Source organism: Lathyrus oleraceus, chromosome 2 (assembly GCF_024323335.1).
Source record: "Lathyrus oleraceus cultivar Zhongwan6 chromosome 2, CAAS_Psat_ZW6_1.0, whole genome shotgun sequence".
NCBI lineage: Eukaryota > Viridiplantae > Streptophyta > Magnoliopsida > Fabales > Fabaceae > Lathyrus > Lathyrus oleraceus.
In genome coordinates, this window is record NC_066580.1 from 489109859 (window position 1) to 489133849 (window position 23991).

General features: G+C 36.8%; 2 protein-coding genes and 1 non-coding gene across 3 annotated transcripts; 1 reads left to right on the forward strand and 2 right to left on the reverse strand.

Moving 5' to 3' along the window:
* Positions 1 to 324: 324 nt before the first annotated feature.
* Positions 325 to 3141, reverse strand: LOC127120853 (pentatricopeptide repeat-containing protein At4g37170). The gene has a single exon (XM_051051428.1). It carries the CDS (start codon positions 3034 to 3036, stop codon positions 1015 to 1017), a length of 2022 nt encoding a protein of 673 aa, XP_050907385.1. The 5' UTR covers positions 3037 to 3141; the 3' UTR covers positions 325 to 1014.
* A 10234-nt stretch (positions 3142 to 13375) lies between these two features.
* On the reverse strand, positions 13376 to 13482 carry LOC127124240 (small nucleolar RNA R71). Its single transcript, XR_007803859.1, has one exon. It is a non-coding gene; the product is annotated as a small nucleolar RNA R71 (small nucleolar RNA).
* A 1111-nt stretch (positions 13483 to 14593) lies between these two features.
* Positions 14594 to 15340, forward strand: LOC127123915 (uncharacterized). Its single transcript, XM_051054090.1, has one exon. The coding sequence runs from the start codon at positions 14594 to 14596 to the stop codon at positions 15338 to 15340; it is 747 nt and encodes a 248-aa protein (XP_050910047.1).
* Positions 15341 to 23991: the final 8651 nt, after the last annotated feature.

Below are 23991 nucleotides of genomic sequence, written 5' to 3' on the forward strand. Positions count from 1 at the left end.
AAGTTGGAGAAAATTATCATTGACGACAAAACTCTCACAATAGATTTAAGATTGTTGCATGTCCAAAATGTATTCGAACTCAATACGATCAGAAAACATCACTTACTATCACATCTAAATGCTGTTTGGTTTGTAACTAAGCAATTAGCACATTAGACTTAGGTCTTAGATCATTGCAATGCAAATTGAGATTAAGATCGATTAAACTTTTGAATGAGGTGTTGAATTGCACATTAATACAAGACATTCACTCATACATATCTCCCTCTTAAACTGAGTTTTAATGCATATAGATGTTTTTCTTAGATGACAAAAGGAAACAAATAAAGCAAGAGAATTTTATTAATATAAAATAACCACCATTGTGGAACTCCAATATACACAAAGTGATACTCTTCATTTTTAAATGCAATAAAAATAAGACTAATTGAACTGCATTAGTACTTCACGGTTGGATCAGTTCAGTTCCATATAACTTCCAAGCATCATGCCAACAATGAATATTTCACTTGCTAGCTAGAGTCACACAAGACCTCCTTCAAACTTTATGGTACATGGGTGAGGGATTTAGTGAGACTCTCACCCTATAAGCTATTATCATCAAACATGCCCTTTATCTTTTAGTTGTGTTCTGAACACAATACACCTCGGTAAGACTTTGACTCATTAAATGTACCCTCATTTCCTGATAGCATTCCCAATCTACTACTATTGTAATGCATGCATCGTGACTCACACCCTTCTTCCTTTTTACGCACTTCAGAAAGTGAATAATCATTAACCACCCATTACCTCTACTGACATCTTCCTACATAACCATTCCAGCTGCCTTAGGTGAGCGTATATCTTTCCAACAATCACTTCCACTTGAAAGCAACACCTTTCAAATGAAAGAGAGAGAAGGCAAATGAAGTTGATCAATGCAACTGTCTAAGGGTGTCTTTCCTTCCATAGTGACACCCCGAAAGTAGCAGTGCATTCGATGCTAAATAAATCAGCTATTGCAGTGTACTACTACCAATAGTCTTTGCACGAGCATATTCCGTTCTCAAAGCAATGAAACCTATTTGAATCTCTCACTATTATTTTTCTTTGAACAATCTTTGATATGAATTTCATTGCAGTGTGACAGTCTACACAAGTTCTTAAATTTTTAAAAACCTTGATTGCAGTTCCTGGTGGAGTTGACATTATTCCAAAGGCAACAGCAAGCCTCTCACTGTGGTAAGAAATGTTTTGCTCTTTTTGCTCCTCCTCCACATCATGTAGCACAAAATTTGTGTCTGGAACATAGCCTTCTTCCTTCATTTTCTTTGAGAGCTCTCCTAAGAAATCATGTATATCGCTTATTTTGGGGTGAGATGTATCACCTACTAAGAACACATGCACCTGTCTTTTAATTTCAATCCAGCTCTTACCTGGCTTCTTTATTATTCCCTTATTGTCCATATCCTTTCTAACCTTGGCTACCTCAGTCCACATACCAGCATTAGCATAAATATTAGCTAGGGTGATATAGGTAGCTGGATTCTCTGGTTCTATCTCAAATAATGCTTTTGATGCTCTTTCAGCTAGTTCAAGGTTCCCATGTATTCTACATCCCCCAAGTAAGGATGCCCAAAGGAATTTATCAGGCTTCATGGGCATGCTATCAATAATATTCTCTGCCTCATTGAATCGTCCAGATCGTGCCAATAAATCAATAACACATGCATAATGATCTGCTGTATGCTCCAATCCATGTTTCTCTTTCACTGAATGGAAATACTCCAACCCTTTATCTATTAATCCAGCATGAGTGCATGCAGAAAGAACCCCAACAAAGGTAATTTCATCAGGCTTTGTACCTGATTGAAGTAGCATTTCAAAATAATGAAGAGCCATGTCGGGTTGACCATTCTGAGCATACCCAACAATTAGAGAAGTCCATGACACCAAATCTGGGTGAGGCATCAGGTTAAACACCCTTCTTGCAATTTCAGTGTTCCCACACTTCGAGTACACATGGACAAGAGCACTCGCAGCAAACGAACACAGGTCGTACCCTACCCGTGTCATGTATCCATGAACCTCCTTTCCCACGTGTTCGGCAGCAAGATCGGCACATGCATTTAAAACACCAGCAAACGTATACTCATTTGGTCTAACAGCTGAACCCATCAAATCTCTGAACAAGGAAAAACCCTCTTTCTTTCTTCCATCTTCAAAGCATCTATGAATCATGGTAGTCCATGAAACAACATCTCTATCAGCCATCTGACCAAAAATACCCCTAGCTTCATCTACGCTCCCACACTTACCATACAAGTCCAAAAGAGCAGTCCAAACCACCTCATCCAAGTTCAACTCAGTCCTTATCAAGTAACCATGAATTTCCTTCCCAAAACGCAAACTCGGTATAGCAGCCGCTGCCGCCAAAGCACTAGACAAGGTAAACATATTAGAGTTAGAACTCTCATTCACGTGCATTATTCTAAACAAATCCAGAGCTTCCCTATGTCGATCACAGCTAACATAACCAGAAATAACAGCATTCCAAGAGAAGTTATCTCTTTGAGGCATTTCATCAAACAGTTTCCTAGCTTGTTCAAGACGACCAATATTAGCATAACCAGATATCATGGTATTCCAGGAACACAAATCCTTTTGTGGCATTTCATCAAACATCATCTGGGCATCAATCAGACTCCCACATTTGGAATACATATGAAGCAAACGATTGGAGATGACAATGCCAGGAATGAAGTTAGAAGCTTTGGTGTGGGCATGGACCCTCTTACCTAACTCAAGTGATCGATGGCGAATACAAGCAGCAATGAGAGTGGAGTAGATACGAGGAGAGGGTTGGTGAATGCGATGGAGGAAATCAACGGCTTCCTTGAGGCGCTTCTGTTGACACAAAACTTCAATGAGCTCTTCAAATTTGCGGTGTTCGGCAAGGTGAGAGAGGGTGGAGTCTCCGGCATTGAGATTGAGATTTCTAGAAGAGGCGTGGCGGAATTGGGAGGAAGAGGAAAAGAATCTACGGAATGCCATTACTTGAGTTGCGCTATGGGGAACCTGAGTTTTTCTTTTTCGAATTTTTGCGCTATGGGGAACCTGAGTTTTTCTTTTTCGATTTTTTTGGTCTCACGAGCAATGACATTTTAATTAGAATTATATAGAAAGATACTACTTCGATTTTATTTATAAGAAAAGAAAGATAAATTTTTATATTTATTAAAAAATCTAATTAAATATATATATATTTTTTTATTTCATGTGAGAGAAATAACATAATTTTTAATATATTTTCAATTAAATGATTTTTAACTAATAATATTAAGTAATTAATTCTGAGATATTTTTGAAATAAAAACATTAAATAAATATATATTTGTTCACATTTGTATATATTTAAGGACAATTTTTTTTTACTTATAAATAAGATCGAAGGGAGTATATGATTAAATCATGGATGAGATCTCCAATAACTTACTATAAGATATAGTTCAACCGGTTTAAAATATTTACATGTTAAACGAGTTAATAAAGAAGACAATTTTGTCACTTTTATTACTATTTGAAAAGTTCAAGAGAATCAATTTCAAAGATGCATTTGCAATCCAAAGTCATTTGATAAATACTATACCATTCAACTGATTTTTATATAACATGTACCTATTACTTCTTTTATATATCATGTACCTTTTACTTCTCGTTATTTTTACCATTCAACTGATTTTTATATAATATCTACCTATTACTTCTTTTATATATCATGTACCTTTTACTTCTTGTTATTTTTAACATAGTACTTTTGTCACAGCTAATCTTGAGGGTATCTAATGGCAAATGATACGTATAACCAAATCAATGTTTAAATTAGACAGGTATATATGATAAAGAGGTCAATGAGGACAGAAAGATAACATGTCCTAGCAAAAATACATAGATTATTTGTGGAATCATTGGATTCATTAGCCATGACAAGTTTCACACCTATATCAATTAATCCTATCACACAACCTAATGTATCAGGACTTTCTCGGGTGGATTTGACCTAGAAAAGTTGTTAGTTATGTTGGTGAACTTACATGCGTCACAAATCCATTTTACTAGTGTAATACAATGGTGATATTTAGAACTCGTACGATAAACAATATTGAGATAGGCCAATAGCAGGCATGGGAAAATCCCCGTATCATATTTTAATTTAACAAGGTTTACAAAACCCCATATCATATGTGGTATTCTCTACTTGCAACTGAGTCTAGAGCTTTTAGACAATATTTATTAAATTCTAATCTCAAATAATACAATTAAGAGGTACCTTGGAATTCAAATTAAAGCCACGTATAGATCTATGTATATGAAACTATATCCTAATTGGATTGACAAACAAATGTTTCTTCATAGAGGTGTAAAACTCTATAGTTTGTTGCCTTTTTACGAAAGATGACGAGTCAATTATGGATCATATTATAAGTTTTATTGTGTCATGCATATGGTTCTATGTGATGTGCATGTAATTGTAAACTCAACTGTGGTTATGATGATGACAAAAGAATAAAGCAAAATCTTCATAAACATCGTCAAGGAAGAAAAAGATTAAGTATATCAAAAATTGAAGCTAAGAAGGTTCTAGTGTTTAAAGAGAAGAAATCCAAATGTTAACATCAACATTAAAGGAATTTAAGTCTCTGAAAGTTCATCTGATTATGTCTCTTAGTGTATTTTTATTTGTTTATGATCAATAATGTGAAATAAGTGTGAGTATCTCTCAAAATACTAAAGTAATACACATACACTTAAAATGATTTTACAAATTGCATCTCTTTCAAATTTCTATTAAAAATCATTATAGCATTATGCTAATTGACTAGGAAGCATAACTTACCAATTAGGAGAGCACAAACTCACTCTCTAATCAATAAGAATATGTGTCTAATCAATAACTGAGAGAACTTGTCCCCTAATTGATTAGGAACACTTTTAATCAATTAGTCTCTCAATGTAACTAATTATTTCATAATTAGTTAGATCTAATTGATTAATATTGTAAATTAATCGATTATGAGACCTTGTGTCCACTTCAAAACACAAGAAATATAATTTCCTAAGAAACTATTTTATACACCTTTCTCCCTTACCAACTATCTTATAAGAATTTTGTTTATACACTTTTCATTATTTCACTGTTGAGAGAGTGAAATACTTAAGTAAGAGTTGTGTAATTATTGTTTGAATTAAACCGTGTTGTTATTGTAATATTAACATAAAGTTAATGGTGTTGTGGAAAAAAAACTAAAGAGATGATGGATTGTGATATTTGGAATTATCGAAAGAGAAAAAAGCTTAAGCATTGCATTCATCCGAAGTGATCACAAAGGTGAATTTTAAAATACGAAATTCGAAAAAATTTGTATTGAGAATAACATAGATCATAATTTCTATGCACCATAAACTGTCCAACAAAACGGATCCGTGGAACAGAAAAATAGATCTCTTGAAGAGCTAACAATGACAATGCTCAATGAAATCAAATTTCCTAAGTATTTTTGGCTAATGAAATAAGCATTACTTTCTATGTAATGACTCGTGTCTTGATAACCAATTTTAAAGTTAACTCCGTTGTAAATTATACAAATGAAAGAAGTCTAATATTTATCACCTACATGTTCTTGGATACGAGTGATCTGTCGTTAATAATGGGAAAGATAACCTTGGCGAAATAAGTGTTCAAGCTTATGAAGGTCGATTTGATGAACTTGGGACACTGGAAGTTTAAATAGACTATTGATTTCATTGAGATATTTGCAAAGAAATTTGGAAAATGTCAAGTTTTGTGTCTTCACATTTGTTAGTTCTATGTTTTGTGATTGACAACATTTTGTTAAAACAAGTGAAATAGCAAGATGTTAGACACGATGTCTTGACATGCTTGTGCGACATCGCAACCTGCTGTTGTTTCTTTTTCTTGGAAGATTTGTTTTTCAACGTGTGTTTAGTGAAGATTCTTTGATGATTTGATTCACGCATTATGCGGTTAAAAGTGCGTATTTTAGAAGCTCAAAGACCGGTTCCAGCTGTGCAATGTTTCCTAAGAATGGTTGTCAAAACAGTTAAGGAAACATAATATCTGATTTGATTTGATTTGATTCTGCAGACAAATGTGCGGAATAGATGTCAAAATATTTAAGGAAACATTTGATTTGATTCTGCAGAATGAATATTAAAAAATTTAAGGAGACATCAGATTTGATTATGTAGAATGGATGTCAAAATATTTAAGAAGACATCAAATTTGATTCTGCATAATGGATGTCAAAACATTTAAGGAGACATCAGATTTGATTTGATCAAATATTATGCAGAACAAATATCAAAACATTTAAGGAGACATCATATTTAATTTGATCAGATTTATTTCGGATCAACTATTTTTTTAGCCCAAAGTCCATGCTATTCTGGGGCTATTTAAAGCGTGATTCTAAACCTAAGAAAAGGAAGAAGTTGTGCTGGAAATTGTTATTGTTAGGATTTAGTTGTCGTTGTTATTTGTGAGCCATTCTACTATCTTTTTTATACTTGAATTTGGCTGAGTTTATTGAGTTGTAATTGTGAATCACTCATGAGCTTTTAAGCAAGAGTGCGTTCTGTTTCATTGGAAGTGTGTCTTTTATTCTTTGATTGTTTTCAGTTGTTATCGATGATGTGTGATTGAGTGGAAGTGAGAGTGGTCTCATATCTAGGAGAATCTTATATAGAAATTCCATGGGTAGTGATTAGGTAAGAAGTTTCTAAAACTAGAGGTTATATAGAACTTCAAACTAATACTATTATAGTGGATTTCCTTCCTGACTTGGATGCCCCCAGATGTAGGTGACGTTGCACCGAACTAGGTTAACAATTGATCTGTGTTATTTACTTTATTCTTTTTACACTATAATTTTTTCTGGTGTGACATGTCCTGAACCTGGTGTCGTGACATCGTATATGACATTTGTTATCCATTTACTATTATTGTTGTGTGAAGTCCTGATATTATTGTCATGACATCGCATACGACATCTGATATCTGCGTACCAAAATATCAATTGGTATCAGAGCAGACACCCTGTTATGTTTTGGGTGAGCTCTAGGAAGATACTTTCTGGTATCATGGAAGGAGGATTTGTTAATAGACCATCCATTTTAGATGGCAGCAACTATGACCATTGGAAGGCACGTATGGTTGTATCCCTAAAATATATGGATAGAAAGACTTGGAAAGCTGTTATCAAGGGTTGGTAACATCCTTTTGTGAAGGACAAAGATGGGAAGGCTACTACTAACTTGAATCCTGAAGAGGACTGGTCTAAGGAAGAAGATGAACCGACTCTTGGAAACCCTAAAGATTTGAATTCTCTATTTAATGGAGTTGACAAAAACATATTAAGGTTAAAAAAACACTTGTACTTTAGCCAAAGATGCATGGGAAATTCTCAGAACCACCCATGAAGGAACATCTAAAGTGAAGATATCTAGACTTCAACTTCTCACTACCAGATTTAAGATCTAAAGATGAAAAATGATGAGAGTATTCATGATTTTCACATGAATGTTCTTGAAATAGCAAATTCATCTAGTGCCTTGGGAGAGAAGATGTTAGAAGAGTTGGTTAGAAAAATTATCAGGTCCCTACCTAAGAAATTTGACATGAAGGTCACAACCATTGAAGAGGTCCAAGACATCAGTAACATGGGAGTAGATGAACTTGTTGGGTCACTCCAAACTTTTGAATTGGATATTAGTGACATATATGAAAAGAAGAACAATAACATAACTTTTGTATCCAACAATGAAGATGAAGAGGATCAATGTGATTTGGAGACTGATGAAGGAATTTCTAATGCCATTGTGCTTCTTGGGAGGCAATTGAGTAAGGTGTTGAAGAAAATGGATAGGAAGTCAAAACCTGACGTCAAGAACATGTCATTCGGCATCAGTAATAATAATGATTCTTAGAGAAAAGCAAGAAATAAAAAGAAAATCCCAATCAAGGAAAAGGTATTAAGTGTCATGAATGTGAGGTTTTTGGTCATATTAGATCATAATGTCCCACGTATCTCAAGAAACAAAAGAAGGACTCGTCAGTTTCTTTGTCTGATGATTCTGAAGGTGAAACTGATGATGAAACTGCTAATCATATTACAACTTTCACTGGTAGATATGAATCTAATGAAGATTCTTGTGATAAGTATGTATCTTATGAAGAATTTATTGCTTCATACAAAGAGCTTTGCGTTAGAAGTGAAGAGGTGTGTAAGATAGGAGAAAAGCATAAGAGAATCATAGCTCAACTGCAGGCTGAAAAAGAGAAACTTTTATCTACTACCGCTGATCTTGAAAATGAGGTAACTCTATTGTCTTCTAAACTTGAAAACATGACCAAATCCATAAGAATGTTGAACAACGGGTCTGATATGCTAGATGAAATTCTTCAAGTTGGAAAAGGGTTTGGAAATTTAAAAGTTATAGGTTTTAATTACCAATATCAAAATAAACAAGGAAAACCCCTAGTCACAAAATTTATTCCTCCAAAAAGGAAGTATGAGCCCATTATGTCCGACCAAATGTTACAATATCCTTCCAGAAATTAGGAAACTCAAACTAAAGTCAATTTTTTGCCTTGGAAATGTCATTACTATGGTAAATATGGACATATAAAGCCTTTCTGCTACAGACTGTATGGTTATCCAAAACATACAACATATCCTAGGGCTAATCATGTAATGATTAAAACTAAAAAGGTGTGGAAACCTAAGGTTGTTGTCTCTAGTCTTATAACCCGTACTTCTCTTAGAGCTTCATATAGACAAAACTGGTACTTTGACAATGGTTGTTCAAGACATATGACAGGGGTCAAGAAGTAATTGATGGACATTAATTCTTATTCCTCTAGTTTTGTCACGTTTGGTGATTGAGTTAAAGGTGAAATCAAAGGTATAGGAAAGATAGGTTGCACTAGTCTTCCTAGACTAGATGATGTTCTGCTTGTGAAAAGACTATCTGCAAATCTCATCAGCATTAATCAGTTGTGTGATCAAGGTTTAAAAGTCAATTTCACCAAGTCAAAATGTTTGGTTAAAAATGAGAAGAATGATGTTATGATGAGAGGAGTTAGGTCTAAAGACAATTGATACTTATGGATACCACGAAAAACTACTTGTCCTTCCACTAATGTTGTGGTTGATGATTCAATTATTGTAAAAGGCGTTAATATCGATGAAGATATTGGAACATCATCTCAGCAGACTGATGCTTCAGAAAATATGGGAGATGTTGATTCAAACATTGAGCCAATAAGGAATGAATCAGATGCTTCTGTTGACATCTGAGGTATTTGTTTTTCTGTTTGATTTTGTATGTTATTTTGAGGGTCTTTTCCATGAATGTTGCACCTTTGTGTGCCATGGTCTATCCTATAACTCACATGATCTTCTACTGGTTTTCTATATTGTTTTGTTGCCATTGATGAATGTCTGCTTGATTTGTTATATCCTGGCTAAAAAGGGGGAGTAGATAGTGTAGAGTTGTGCTAGTTATGCTCTTGATTTTTTTTCTCTATGTGAAGGTTATTTCTTTGAGGGGGAGTATGTTTCCTGTGTGACATGGGGTTATTTCCGTGTTGCAGATCATGACATTTAAGAGGAGTTTGATTTGTTTGTGCTTAGGTTGTTGTGTACTTGTTGTGATGTCAGACATAATGTCTTGACATTTTGTTTCAGAGAATTCTATTTGTGCTTAGGTTATTGTGTACTTGTTATGATCTCAGACAGAATGTCTTGACATTTTGTTCTAGAGAATTTTGTTTGTGCTTAGGTTGTTGGGTGCTTGTTGTGATGTCAGACAAAATGTATTGACATTTTTGTTTCTGAAGGAGGCTTGGAGTGTTGGAGTTTATTTATGTCTATGTCTTTTCTATGAGGATGGGTTTCTACTACTTATGTATGCTACATGTGCCTCTAATATGTCTTGGTGTTATACCAAGTGTTTGGTTGTTTGGTTTTGTGCTTGTGATTATTGCTATTGTTTTATCTTTTCTCCATCTATATGATACAAATGTTGTTTTAGCCAAAATTTGCCAAAGGGGGAGTTTATAGATAGTGTAGAGTTGTGCTAGTTGTGCTCTTGATTTTTCTCTTTGTGTGAAGGTTGTTTCTTTAAGCGGGAGTATGTTTCCTGTGTGATAGGGGGAGTTATTCATGTGTTGTTAATCATGACATTCAGGGGGAGTTTTATTTGTTTGTGCTTAGGTTGTTGTGTACTTACTGTGATGTCAGACAAAATGTCTTGACATTTTGTTTCAGAGAATTCTGTTTGTGCTTAGGCTGTTGTGTACTTGTTGTGATCTCAGACAGAATGTCTTGACATTTTGTTTTAGAGAATTTTGTTTGTGCTTAGGCTGTTGTGTGCTTGATGTAATGTCAGACAAAATGTCTTGACATTTTGTTTCTGAATGTGGCTTGGAGTGTGAGAGTTTATTTCTCTCTATGTCTTTTCTGTGAGGCTGGGTTTCTACTACTTATTTCTGATATGTGTGCCTCTGATATGTCTTGGTGTTATACCAAGTGTTTGGTTGTTTGGTTTTGTACTTGTGATTATTGCTGCTATTTTATCTTTTCTCCAGCTATATGATGCAAAGGTTGTTTTAGCCAAAATTTTCCAAAGGGGGAGATTGTTAGTTCTGTATTTTGTGATTGGCAACATTTTGTTAAAATAAGTGAAATAACAAGATATTGGGCATAATGTCTTGACATGCTTGTATTACATCGCGCCCTGCTGTTGTTTTAGTTCCTTAGAAGATTTATTTTTCAGCATGTGTTTAATGAAGATTCTTTGATGATTTGATTCACGCATTATGCGGTTCAAAGTGAGTATTTTAGAAGCTCAAAAATCGGTTCTAGCTGTGCAATGTTCTTAAAAATGGTTGTCAAAACATTTAAGGAAACATTAGATCAGATTTTATTTGATTATGTAGAAGATTGTGCATAATGGATGTCGAAACATTTAAGGAAACATTTGATTTGATTCTACAGAAGCTTGTGCAGATTGGATGTCAAAACATTTACGGAAACATTAAATTTGATTCTGCATAATGGATGTCAAAACATTTAAAGAGACATAAGATTTGATTCTGCAGCATGGATGTATAAACATTTTAGGAGACATCATATTTGGTTTTACATAATGGATGTCAAAACATTTAAGGAGACATCATATTTGATTCTGCATAATGGATGTCAAAATATTTGAGACATCAGATTTGATTCTGCAGAATGAATGTCAAAATATTTAAGGAGACATTGATAAAGAGAAATCATATAGTGTTTTTAGGCTTATTTCACATGTTATCCGTCTATGTTTTTATGTATTTTATCGCCTCTTACTTCCATTTTATTTGTTTTGCAGTTGTGAGCCGATTTCATTGGAGATTTGGTAGCCTTGCGAAAAAGAAGCGAAAAAGGAGCAAAAGAGTTGGATTTGGTCATTCTGACCAGATGACGTTTTTCACCTGCTAGATGGTGTTCGCCACCTCCAATTATGCCACATCACTTAAGTTTTGAAGGAATGGCATTCGCCATTCCCCTTATGGCGTTCACCATTATCATGCAGAATGTCGTTCTGCATAGTGGACAATTTTTCTAGCAGTTTCTCAACCTCCACTCCCTCCATTAGGTCTACCCATTCCAAGAAGTTACCAGGGGCCTGAAATTTACATATATGGCCATTTTTTGAGCGTTTGGGATCCATCGAATCCGCACGGAAGCTCTGTCAAAATTTCTTCTTAGTTTTAGGCAGAAAATCACCTGTAAAGTGACAATAACTCACATCGAGGGATTGTCACACCTTTTTAATTTCCATATCGTTTGTACTTTGGATCGAGAACAAGCTTTCCGCAATTTTCAAGTTTCATTTTATGTAATTTCATATTTTTTTTTACCGCTTTTAGTATTTACATGCTTTACCACTTTTCATTACTTGCATTCCATGCTATTCTCAGTTTTAAATGTTTTAATCATGTTGTTTTCAATTAATACCATGCCTTGCTAAATTATCTTGAGTCCGACATATGAGGATCGTTGTTACCGACAGGACTCGGTAGAAATAATAGGCACAAATATATGATTTAATTATGTTCTGGCTTTAGTTTCCAAATGTATGTTTTATTGTTTTGGCACGAGAATGAAGAATAAATCAAGGTTCAGTCCGATAGCGCGAGAGTGTGAGGAAGGAATCAGATATTAGAAACTAGGCATCGATCCTAAAAACAGCGAGAGCACTTTATGCATCATTAAGGATCTCATTTACTTTCAAAATACGCTTTCTAATTAGAATGGGCGAGCGAGAGAAAAATCTTGTGGTTAAGAGGTGTTGTATTTTTCGATAGCGCGAGAGTGTGAGACGGGATCTTTAAATCGATATTTTCTACATAATGTAATAGAGTCGTATTTAGTGCCCAAGTTCTACCTAAGCCCTTAGGAACACGGAATCCATATTTCGGGCCCGTTTTATCATAACTTTTAAACCTTTGGAAATTAGTATCTTTATTCTCGTTCATAACCTTATAACCTTTAGCCTTAGCTTTGCACTGCAACGATAGATAACATTAGTTTGACTATTAGTCTCTGTGGGTTCGATAATCTTTTAAAACTACACGATAGACTGTGCACTTACAATCATCATCCTACAGATACGTCTGGACGCGATCAAGTTTTTGGCGCCGTTGTCGGGGAACTAATTTAGTCAATATTGTGATTCCTTTATTGCGCAATATAGACTAAGGCAACAAATTTTCTTTTTCCTTTGTCAATTGTATACTAAACATTCGCTCTCAGAGCAAGGAGTTAGAACAACCAATTGACGATATCGAGTGCTATCTTAATTTAAGATGTCGAATCAACAAATTTCATATTAAATACAATCTTCCAGATCCTATTATCCCAATTTCAGAACTGGGACCAATTATGGCCGAAGGACCCCAAAACCGTTCGTTCAAATATTATATTGTTCCATCACAAGCAGAACCACATACCAGCATTGCTGCCCATGCCATCAATCAAAATAATTTCGAGTTGAAACCTTTGTTGTTATCAGTCGTTCAACAAAACCAATTTTCAGGTATTCCTACAGATGATCCTAACTTACATTTATCAGTGTTTGTGCAATACGCAGACACAATGAAAGCAAATGGTGTTAGTCAAGAAACGATTAGACTACGTCTTTTCCTTTTTCCTTAAGAGATAGAGCTAGAGCTTGGCTCCAATCTCTACCTTCAAACTCTGTAACCACATGGGACGAGTTGAAGAAAGTCCTCTTAGCCCAATATTTTCCACCAAGCAAAACAACTATGCCTAGAGCTCAAATCAACGGATTTAAGCAAAAAGACAATGAATCTGTTTTTGACGCTTGGGAAAGATACAAGGACATGATGCGACTTTGTCCACACCATGGACTTGAAGAATGGCTGATTATCCATACTTTCTATAATAGTTTGTTGTATAACACTAAGATGAATTTAAGCGCTGCCGCTGGCGGTGCTCTAATGGACAAACTGTATGACGAAGCTTATGAACTTATAGAGAACATGGCTCAAAATTATTTCCAATGGGGAGATGAACGTGTTGCTGTAGAAAAACCAACTCCGAAAGGAGGAATGTACTAAGTTAACAACATATACCGCATCAATGCTAAAGTGAATGTGCTTACTCAAAAGATTAAAAGCTTGGTCATAACACCAGCAACTACCGTAGTTGCTATAACACCAAACTGTGAATTATGTGGAACCCCTGGACACACTAATGTTGATTGTCAATTATTGGTTGGTGTTCCCACCGACTAAATAAACTATGCTCAAGGAAACCCATGTTCAAACACTTACAATCCTGGTTGGAGAAATCATCTGAACTTTTCCTATAAAAGTAACAATGCTTTGTTTCCACCAAACCCAACACCTGCTATTCCACCTGGCTATCAGAAATGAGCCTTAGTTGCTCCATAAGCACCTAGAAAGTCAAATATGGAGATCATGATGGAAAACTTTATGAATGCCCAAGCTCAATAAAACAAAGAATTTGCAAATCAAAATGCTCATACGAGTGAACTGATGAAACAATTGTCAAATAAGTTTGATGCTATGGCTACCCATAACAAAATGTTAGAATCCCAGATCTCCCAAGTAGTCCAACAAGCCACAATAACAACCCCAACTGAAGTATTTCCTGCTCAACCACAACCAAACCCAAAAGGTCATGCTAACGCTATCACACTTCGAAGTGGAATAGAATTAGACGAACCAATTGACCCAAGAATCAAAAATCCGGCCATGTATCAAAATTCTGGTAAGGGAACCGAAAAGGTAAGTGAACCAACCAATGATGGAAAGGAAGATGAAAGCAGAGAGGAAAAAGATAAAGAACCGCCTTATGTGCCTCCACCACCAGACAAACCAGCTATACCTTATCCCCAAAGACTTGTTAAGTCCAAAAATGAAGGACAGTTCAAGAAATTCGTAGAACTTCTGAAGCAACTTAATATCAATATACCATTCACATAAGTCATTACGCAAATGCCTTTATATGTTAAGTTTCTTAAAGAGATTCTATCCAACAAAAAAAATCTTGAGGATGATGAAATCGTTATGCTTACTGCCGAGTGTAGCAGTATTATTCAAAACAACATGCCTTATAAACTGAAAGACCCAGGTAGTTTTTCTATACCATGTGTAATTGGAGAGTTTATCATAGACAAAGCTTTATGCGATTTAGGAGCCATCGTTAGTTTAATTCCCTTATCCACATGCGAAAAACTCAATCTAGGAGAATTAAGACCAACAAAGATGTCTTTACAACTAGCTGACCGTTCTGTTAAATTTACAATAGGTATGCTAGAGAACGTTCCCGTTCGTATAGGACAATTCTATATTCTCACCGACTTTGTAATAATGGATATAAAGGAGGATTCCCACATCCCTATTATTTTAGGAAGACTCTTTTTAGCCACAGCCGGAGCCATCATAGAAGTGAAGAAAGGTAGGCTAACATTCGAAGTTGGAGAAGAAAAAGTTGAATTTCTCTTAGCTAAATTCCTACAAGCACCAACTATAGACGACTCATGTTGTTTCATAGACGTCATCAACGAATGTGTGAAAGAAATGGAGAAGGAACCATCTAAGTATACTGAAGTACTGAAGATTCCAACACCTCATATATTCGAAGACGATAATTGGCGTGAGCCATACGTAGATGACAGTCTGATAGAATGTCTAGAAATAACACCAAATCTAATTCCATGCCCAAATAAACCTTCAATATAACTTAAAACACTACCCAAAGATCTAAGGTATGAATTCCTAGATACCGAGCTTGAACGGCCAGTAATAGTCAATGCTGACTTAGGACAGATAGAAACTGAAAAGTTACTCAATGTCTTAAGAAAATATCCAACAACTCTAGGATATAACATCTCTGACTTAAAAGGAATAAGTTCCTCTATATGTATGCATCACATTTTGCTAGAGGAGGACTGTAAAACTTCTAGAGAGCATCAGAGAAGAGTAAATCCTATCTTGAGTGATGTAGTAAAAAAGGAGGTACAAAAGCTATTAGAAGCAAGAATTATATACCCAATATCCGACAGTAATTGGGTCAGCCCGATACATGTCGTTCCAAAGAAGGGAGGTGTTACCGTTGTTAGTAATGAGAAAGGTGAATCTATAGCAAAAAGAAATCAAACTGGATGGAGAATGTGCATAGACTATAGAAAATTAAATAAGGCATTCGTAAAGACCACTTTCCATTACCTTTCATTGATCAAATGCTAGAACGGCTGGCTAAACATTGTCACTTCTACTATTTAGACGGATACTCGAGATTATTTCAAATTCCTATCCATCCTGATGACCAAGAAAAGACTACTTTTCACATGTCCTTATGGTACATTTGCCTATTGACAAATGCAGTTTGGACTGTGTAATGTTCCTGCAATATTTCAAAGATGGATGGTGTCGATCTTTGGTGATTTTATAGACAACATAATGGAAGTATTTATGGATGACTTCTCTGTTTGTGGGAAAAGCTCTGAAGGATGTCTTTCGAACCTATAAATGGTACTTGAGAGATGCGTTAAGGTCAATCTCATATTAAATTGGGAAAAATGCCATTTCATGGTCCGACAAGGAATTGTACTTGGCCATGTTGTATCCGAACGAGGAATTGAAGTGGATAAAGCAAAAATAGAAATTATAGAACATCTTCAACCTCCGAAAACCGTTAGAGAAATTCACAATTTCTTAGGACATGCCGGTTTCTACCGACAATTCATTAAAGATTTCTCTAAAATAACAAAACCACTAACATGATTATTAATGAAAGACGCTAAATTCATAGTCGAAGAATAATGCTTAAAAGTGTTTGAACATCTGAAAAATGCTCTTATTACCGCACCCATTATGAAACCACCTGATTGGAGTAAGCCATTTGAGATAATGTGTGACACTAGTGATTATGTTGTTGGCGCTGTCTTAGGACAAAAAGAAGATAAAAAGCTTCATGTTATTTGTTATGTAAGTAGAACCCTAGACAACACGCAGATGAACTACGCCATCACAGAAAAAGAACTCCTAGCTGTTGTGTTCGCTTTAGGTAAATTTTGTTCCTACTTTGTAGGAGCAAAAATAATTGTCTATACCAACCACACTGTAATTAGGTACCTTTTAAGTAAGAAGGATGCTAAACCGAGACTTTTAAGATGGATTCTACTCTTACAAGAATTCAATCTAGAGATCAAAGATAAGAAAGGTACTGAGAGCATGGTAGTAGGTCATCTCTCTAGAATTGAGGATCTATAACCCGAACAAGTGCCCATCAATGACGATTTTCCTTACGATCAACTTGTAGCCTAGTTAGAAAACGAGAGTGAGACGATAGAATGCTCTTTGATGTATAATGACACAGAAACTAATGAAGTTGTGGAATATATTTGCATCAAGACCGTCCTGCCATGGTATGCTGACTTTGTCAACTACTTAGCTGCTAAAGTGCTTCCACCAGACTTAACATACCAGCAAAAGACGAAATTATTCCATGATCTTAAACATTATTATTGGGATGAACCACTACTTTTCAAGAGAGGCACCGATGGTATTTTCTGTCGATGTGTCCCTTAACCAAAAGTAAATGATATCATATCTCACTGCCACTCTGCACCCTATGGAGGGCACGCAAGCACCTCAAAGACTTGTACGAAGATCTTACAATCTGGCCTATTTTGGCCTAATCTATGGAAAGATGTCCACATCACGATTAAAAATTATGACCGGTGCCAACGCACTGGAAATATCTCTAGATGCGATGAGATGCCAATAAGAGGTATCTTAGAATTAGAAGTCTTTGATGTGTGGGATATAGATTTCATGGGTCCTTTCCCATCTTCTTTTAGTAACAAATATATACTCATTGCAGTTGATTACGTATCAAAATGGATCGAGGTAGTATCCTCTCCCACCAACGATGCACGAGTAGTAATTAAACTTTTCAAAAATCAAATCTTCCCTAGATTTGGTGTACCAAGTCTCGTAATTAGTGATAGAGTATCTCATTTTATTTACAAAATTTTCGAAAGGATGTTGCTTAAATATGGAGTCCGACACCGTGTAGCAACGCCATATCACCCTTAAACAAGTGGGCAAGTTGAAGTTTCCAATAAAGAATCGTTGCAACTTCTAGGAAAGATTGGTCTGCAAAACTTCATGAAGCTTTGTGGGCTTATAGGACAGCTTACAAAACCCCGATAAGAACAACACCATTCAAACTAGTTTATGGTAAATCATGTCACCTGCCTGTGGAACTCGAGCATAAAGCTTATTGGACCATCAAGACCCTTAACATGAATTACACATCTGCAGGTGAGAAAAGAATTTTGGATACCCATGAATTAGAAGAACTTAGATTAGATGCCTATGAGAATGTCCCTATTTATAAGGAAAAAACCAAACAGTGGCATGACAAACGAATTACAAGGCGAGAATTCAATGAGGGTGACATAGTCCTTCTCTTTAATTCTCGAATCAAATTATTTCCAAGAAAAATTCGTTCTAAATGGTCCAGCCCTTTTGAGGTCATGAGAGCTTTCCAAAACGTAGCTATGGAAATAAGAGGTAAAACTAATGAACCATTCATTGTAAGCAGGAAACGACTTAAGCACTACCACGATGTAGAAAATAAGGATTTCTGCACGAGCTACAAATTAGAAGAGCTTCACTCTCTTTCGTAGCAACGTTCCAAATTAATGTCGAGCTCCCGACATTAAACGAAGGGCTACGTGGAAGGCAACTTACGATCTTTAGTCTTTATCATTTCTTTCTAGTCGTTTTCATTTCTATTTTTGTTTTTATTATTATTACTATTATTATTGTTATTATTATTATTATTATTATTATTATTATTATTACTAACTATTCTAACACTTCCATGCGGTACCTTTTACTAATAGTATAACCTTTGTTTACTTTCAGGCTAGTATAACTTAGGATAACTTATCACTAACTTAGGATTATGAAGCCTGTTGACAATATGGAGGTTATATTTATGAGCGAAAATCAGAGGCGTCGTTTTGGCATGTTAGCACAGAGGGAAATGGCATTTTCTATTTATCCTGATGGATTGATCCTGACTACCTTAGGGTTAAGAGACAGTGTTATGTATCTTCTCAACCAAGTAGGGTGGGATAGTTTTGCTGTAAGGAAGAGGTATAGCCAATACTGTAGGCTCACCCATGAATTCATGAGTTCCCTTTATTATGACCCTAACAGAGGAATATGATTTGGTAGAGGCCTGACTACATTTAGGCTCTTCGGAACCAAGTACCGTTTCATCCACCGTGAGATGACTAAGTTACTAGGATTTCCCAATGGCCCTGATGTATACACCATTTCCCCTGATGATGCCTTTACAAACCTTGACCTTAACTTTTTCTAGAGAACCATAACCGGAAATTATCATCCTTAACCTCATACCATGTTTTCTGCAAACATCCATAACCCTGCTATCTGTTACTTTCATAAAATCCTGACCTATACCCTGTCCGGTAAGGAAGAAAACATCACTGCTGTTTCTAGGGACGAACTTTTTATCCTCCACTGTGTCTCCCAAGGGAGACCAGTGAATGTTGTTGCCTTTATGTTAGCAAACCTCGACAAAATTTCCCGAGAAACCCACAATACTATTATCATTGATGGGTTAGTAACCATGATTGTTGATGCTTTAGGCCTAAGATACTGTTAGATGCCCAAAAGTGCTTATTTGAGCTATCATATGTGGGCATCTTTCACTCTTTTTCCTTGCTAAAATTGTCAAAACCACATTTGTTTTACATGGAATGCATTACATTGATAAACAAGCTTGGTGCCTTTGATTTGTGTGTTATTGTGCAGGAAAGACATGAACTAATTGAAAATGAAGACACAAAGAAATTGGCAAAGGAACCAAAGAATACAAGCATTTCATCAGCCTGCTCGCTAGGCGAGGCTGTGGCGAAGCATTGGTTCGCTAGGCGAGTTCCTGGCGAAAAGCTCCAGTAAATTAGCAAATTAATTCGCTAGGCGAGCTCAAGGCGAATGTGGTAGCGAATTCATTCTGTTTTGGTGAAAAAACGCAGCCAGCACTCACTCGCTAGGCGAAGCTCTAGCGAGTCCCCAGCGAGCATTCCAGTAGCAAAACCTCTCAACCTCGCTGGGGCGAAGGTTGAGGCGTGTCCTTCGCTAGGCGAAGGTATGTTCGCTAGGCGAACATCACAGTTCAGCAGACCCTGTTTTCTCTGGGCGCAGGGGCCTTTTGTGCCCATTTTAGACCCTCGCTAGGCGAGCCATTCTGCTCGCCTAGCGAACATGACAGACCAGCTGAGGTCTATAAGTAGCAGGTGCCACTTTTGAGCACCATACCTCATTTTTACCAACTTTTTCCACTTTTGTACTTTCTTCTAGATATTTTTGCAGCATTGTTCTTGGGATCTTTATGCCCTAGTTTTGATTTTCTCTTCATCTTAGAACCATCTTCTACAAAAAGAAGGTGGATTCCCATCCAACTTCGATTATTCGACTTGGATGTTGATCAACCTTCTTTCCTTACTTGCCGACCAAGCTACCATGAAAATGAGTAGCTAAGTCATCCATTTGTCAAGGTTAGATGTAGGTGATTACTAGCTTTGTGTGTAAATGTAAGGATCCTCATATGTAAACTCTTTAACGGTAAATATATGATGAAAACTTTGTTTCTATGTAAAACTCTTTGTGTTGGTTTATGATCGAGAGATGTTTACCGACTCTTGACCTAGGTTTTCATCCAAACTTGTTTGTTAGCTAGAGATAGTAACGAATGATTTTGTTCACCATAAGGTTGAACCAAAAAGTTGTCATTTTGATAGATTGTGTTCGAGAGAAACAATGGATCAAAATGGCAAAACTCACAATATGTGTTCGAGAGAAACATATTGAGAGGACTTTGTGAAATGATTTATCATCTAAAGGAGTTTATAAGATTGTTGACCGAGCAAATACATACAAAGTGATCATTGAAACCTAACTTTGATAATATTTCTCATTTAATCAAACCATAACTTTTACCGCAATTTATTACTTTTTATGCAAGATACCTTGATTAAAACCAAAACCCTATTGTCACATTAAGTTAAGATTAAAACAACCATCGAACGGCGGTGATATCTTACAATCTCTGTGGATACGATAACAAAAACCCGACACGAAATATACTTTTCAACAAAATGGCGCCGTTGCCGGGGATTGTAAATTGATATTGCGAGCATCGTAATGGTTGTTTAAGTTTTAGCTTGTGAATTTTTGACTTGTGCTTGTAATTTGTTTGGTTTAGTGTGCAGCTTACGTTTTATGCGAGGGCAAATCCCTGTGGACGAACTTCTTTTTGATCCTGAGATCGAGAGAACCGCAAGGAGGCTCAATAGCAAAACGAGACGTAGGAGGCAACAGGCTAGACAACGCCAAGAGCAAGGAGAAAGTTCTTCGACCACAAATCCACACCCATTCATACCAAACATGGAGCCACAACCACCACCACCTATTTCTACTCCATGTATCAATAGTCCAAGGAACACCGCTCAGTTTGCCAACCAAACAGGAAGGCAAGCTGAGATGAAGACGGGAACTCTGAATTTATTATATGGGAGTCCATTCACCGGAATGGACCATGAAGACCCATTTGCTTTTCTCACAAAATTTTATGAGATAGCATTGGCTGCCGGAGTGGATCAGGCTCAGGAGCTTCCGTTGTTCAGACGATTATTTCCCCACGCTTTGCTCGGTAAAGCAAAGGATTGGTATCTCGATCAAACACCTGCCGTAATGACAGACTGGAACGTGTTAGAAGAGAAATTCATTGAAAGATTTTTCTCCCATAACCGATTCATGGAATCAAAGACGGCCATCTCGGTGTTTTCTCAAGGAACTAGTGAATCTTTGAATGAAGCGTGGGAGAGATTCAAGTCCATGCTTAGGAAATGTAAAGGGCATGGATTTGATGAATTAACTCAAATCCATATCTTCAGAAATGGACTTCAACCAAACTGCAAAACGTTGTTGGATGCCACCTCGGGTGGCTCGTTGATGTCAAAAAGTGCCGAAGAAGCCACAAACATTATAAATCGCATGGCTCTAAATGATCTTCAGAGTCAAAGTCGTGGAAATTCTTTGAAGAAGGCGGGAGTGCTTGAGTTAGGGACGAATGATGCCATCCTTGCCCAAAACAAGCTCATCTCACAACAAGTGGAACTCTTAACGCAACAAATCAAAGAGTTAAGAGAACCGTCAAAAGCTAAACAAATAGCTTGTTGTGAACTTTGTAAAGGTGAACATGACACCGGATTTTGTCCACCTCCCGGTTTTGACGAAGTAAACTACATGGCCAATCAACGGGACTATCAACCGAGACAACAACAACCTTATCAACCACAACAACAACAACAACAACAACAACAATTCCAAGGGAACCAAGGGTTCCAACCTAGAAGCAACTATTATCATAACCAAGGTTATGGAGGTGGTTCTTCTAGCCGTCAAAACCCTCCCCAAAATCCGTATCAACCTTAACAACCGCCGGTCGTCAATTCTAAATTGGAAGAGACATTGACGCAATTCATGCAAATGTCAATGGCCAATCAAAAGAGTAATGACGCGGCCATAAAAAATCTTGAAACTCAAGTTGGGCAACTTGCCAAGCAACTCGCTGAACAACAAACCGGTCCTTCTTTTTCGGCTAATACGCAAACAAATCCTAAGGAGCATTGTAAGGCGATTATGACGAGAAGTGGGAGGGAGTTGGGTAGTGAGAATGAAAAAAGAGTTGAGAGTGAACAAAGAGAGAAAGAGAAGGAGATTGAGGAGGAAATAGTGGAGGAAAATGTTGATGGTGAAGTAGGAGTGTGGAGTGATGATGAAGTAGTTGAAAAGAATAAAAATAATGGTGAAGTTGAAAAAGAAAAAGGTGTGGAGATTGAGGAAAATAAAAGTGATGAGGTAATAAGGGAGGTAGTGAAGAAGCCTAGATGGAAAAGTGCTAGAATTGCAAAGGGAAAGGAGGTAGTGAGCGCTACTCCGGTCCAAAATCTTCCTTATCCTCATGCTCCTTCCAAAAGGGAGAATGAACGGCATTACGCCCGGTTCATGGATATTTTTAAATAGTTGCAAATCAACATTCCGTTTGCTGAAGCCTTGGAACAAATGCCAAAGTATGCCAAATTCATGAAGGACATACTAACCAAAAAGCGGAGGTATACGGAACCGGAGACCATCGTCCTTGATGCGAGCTGTAGTGCCATTATTCAAAGGACGCTTCCTAAGAAAGAGGTTGATCCGGGAAGAGTTACATTGCCGGTTAAAATTGGTGACGTTTATGTCGGGAAGGGACTTATTGACTTGGGGTCGAGCATTAATCTTATACCCTTGTCAATTATCAAGAGGCTTGGCAACATCGAGATTAAGTCCATCCGAATGACATTGCAATTGGCGGATAAGTCGACTACCCATCCTCATGGCGTAGCCCAAGATGTGTTGGTGAAGGTCGACAAATTCTTTTTCCCGGTGGATTTTATTGTAATTGATATGGAGGAAGATGATGATGCTCCGCTCATATTGGGCCGACCATTCATGAAGACCGCAAGAATGATGATAGATGTTGATGACGGTTTAATGAAGGTGCGGGTTCAAAATGAGGAAGTCACATTTGATCTATTCGAGGCGATGAAGCATTCCAAGGATAGAAATGATAGCTTTCGCATAGATGTGATCGAAGACGCTATTATAGAGGTTTCAAAGCATATTCATGAGATATCTCCTATGGAGTTAGCTCTTGACGACTCATTGGAGGTTTTCACTGTTGAAGAGGAGCTAGCTCTTGAGGAATGCTTAAAGGAACTTGATAGTTTGGAAGACCTACAACCGTGGGAAGTAGAGGAAGAAAACTTGAAGAAGGAGGTCATTGACGAGAAAGCGCCAATTGAATTAAAAGAGTTACCTTCGACTTTGAAATATGTGTTTCTAGATGAGACCGAGGCAAAGCCGGTCATCATAAGCAACCTCTTGACAAAATAAGAAGAAGCCCGTCTAATCATTGTGCTAAAAACCAATCAAGAAGCTATGGGTTGGACTCTTTCCGATCTAAAAGGAATTAGTCCATCCTATTGTATGCACAAGATTTTGATGGAGGAGGATTTCAAGCCGGTAGCTCAACCACAACGCCGCTTAAATCCTACCATGAAAGAGGTTGTAAGAAAGGAAGTGGTGAAGCTATTGGATGCGGGAATGATTTACCCGATCTCGGATAGTCCGTGGGTTAGTCCCGTGCACGTGGTTCCGAAGAAGGGTGGAATGACCGTAATCCGAAATGACAAAGACGAATTGATCCCGACTAAAGTTGCCACGGGGTGGAGAATGTGTATAGA

Excerpts from the sequence above, each read along its gene's own strand:
- LOC127123915 (XM_051054090.1), top strand. The coding sequence starts at position 14,594 with ATGCCTTTATATGTTAAGTTTCTTAAAGAGATTCTATCCAACAAAAAA.
- LOC127120853 (XM_051051428.1), bottom strand. The coding sequence starts at position 3,036 with ATGGCATTCCGTAGATTCTTTTCCTCTTCCTCCCAATTCCGCCACGCC.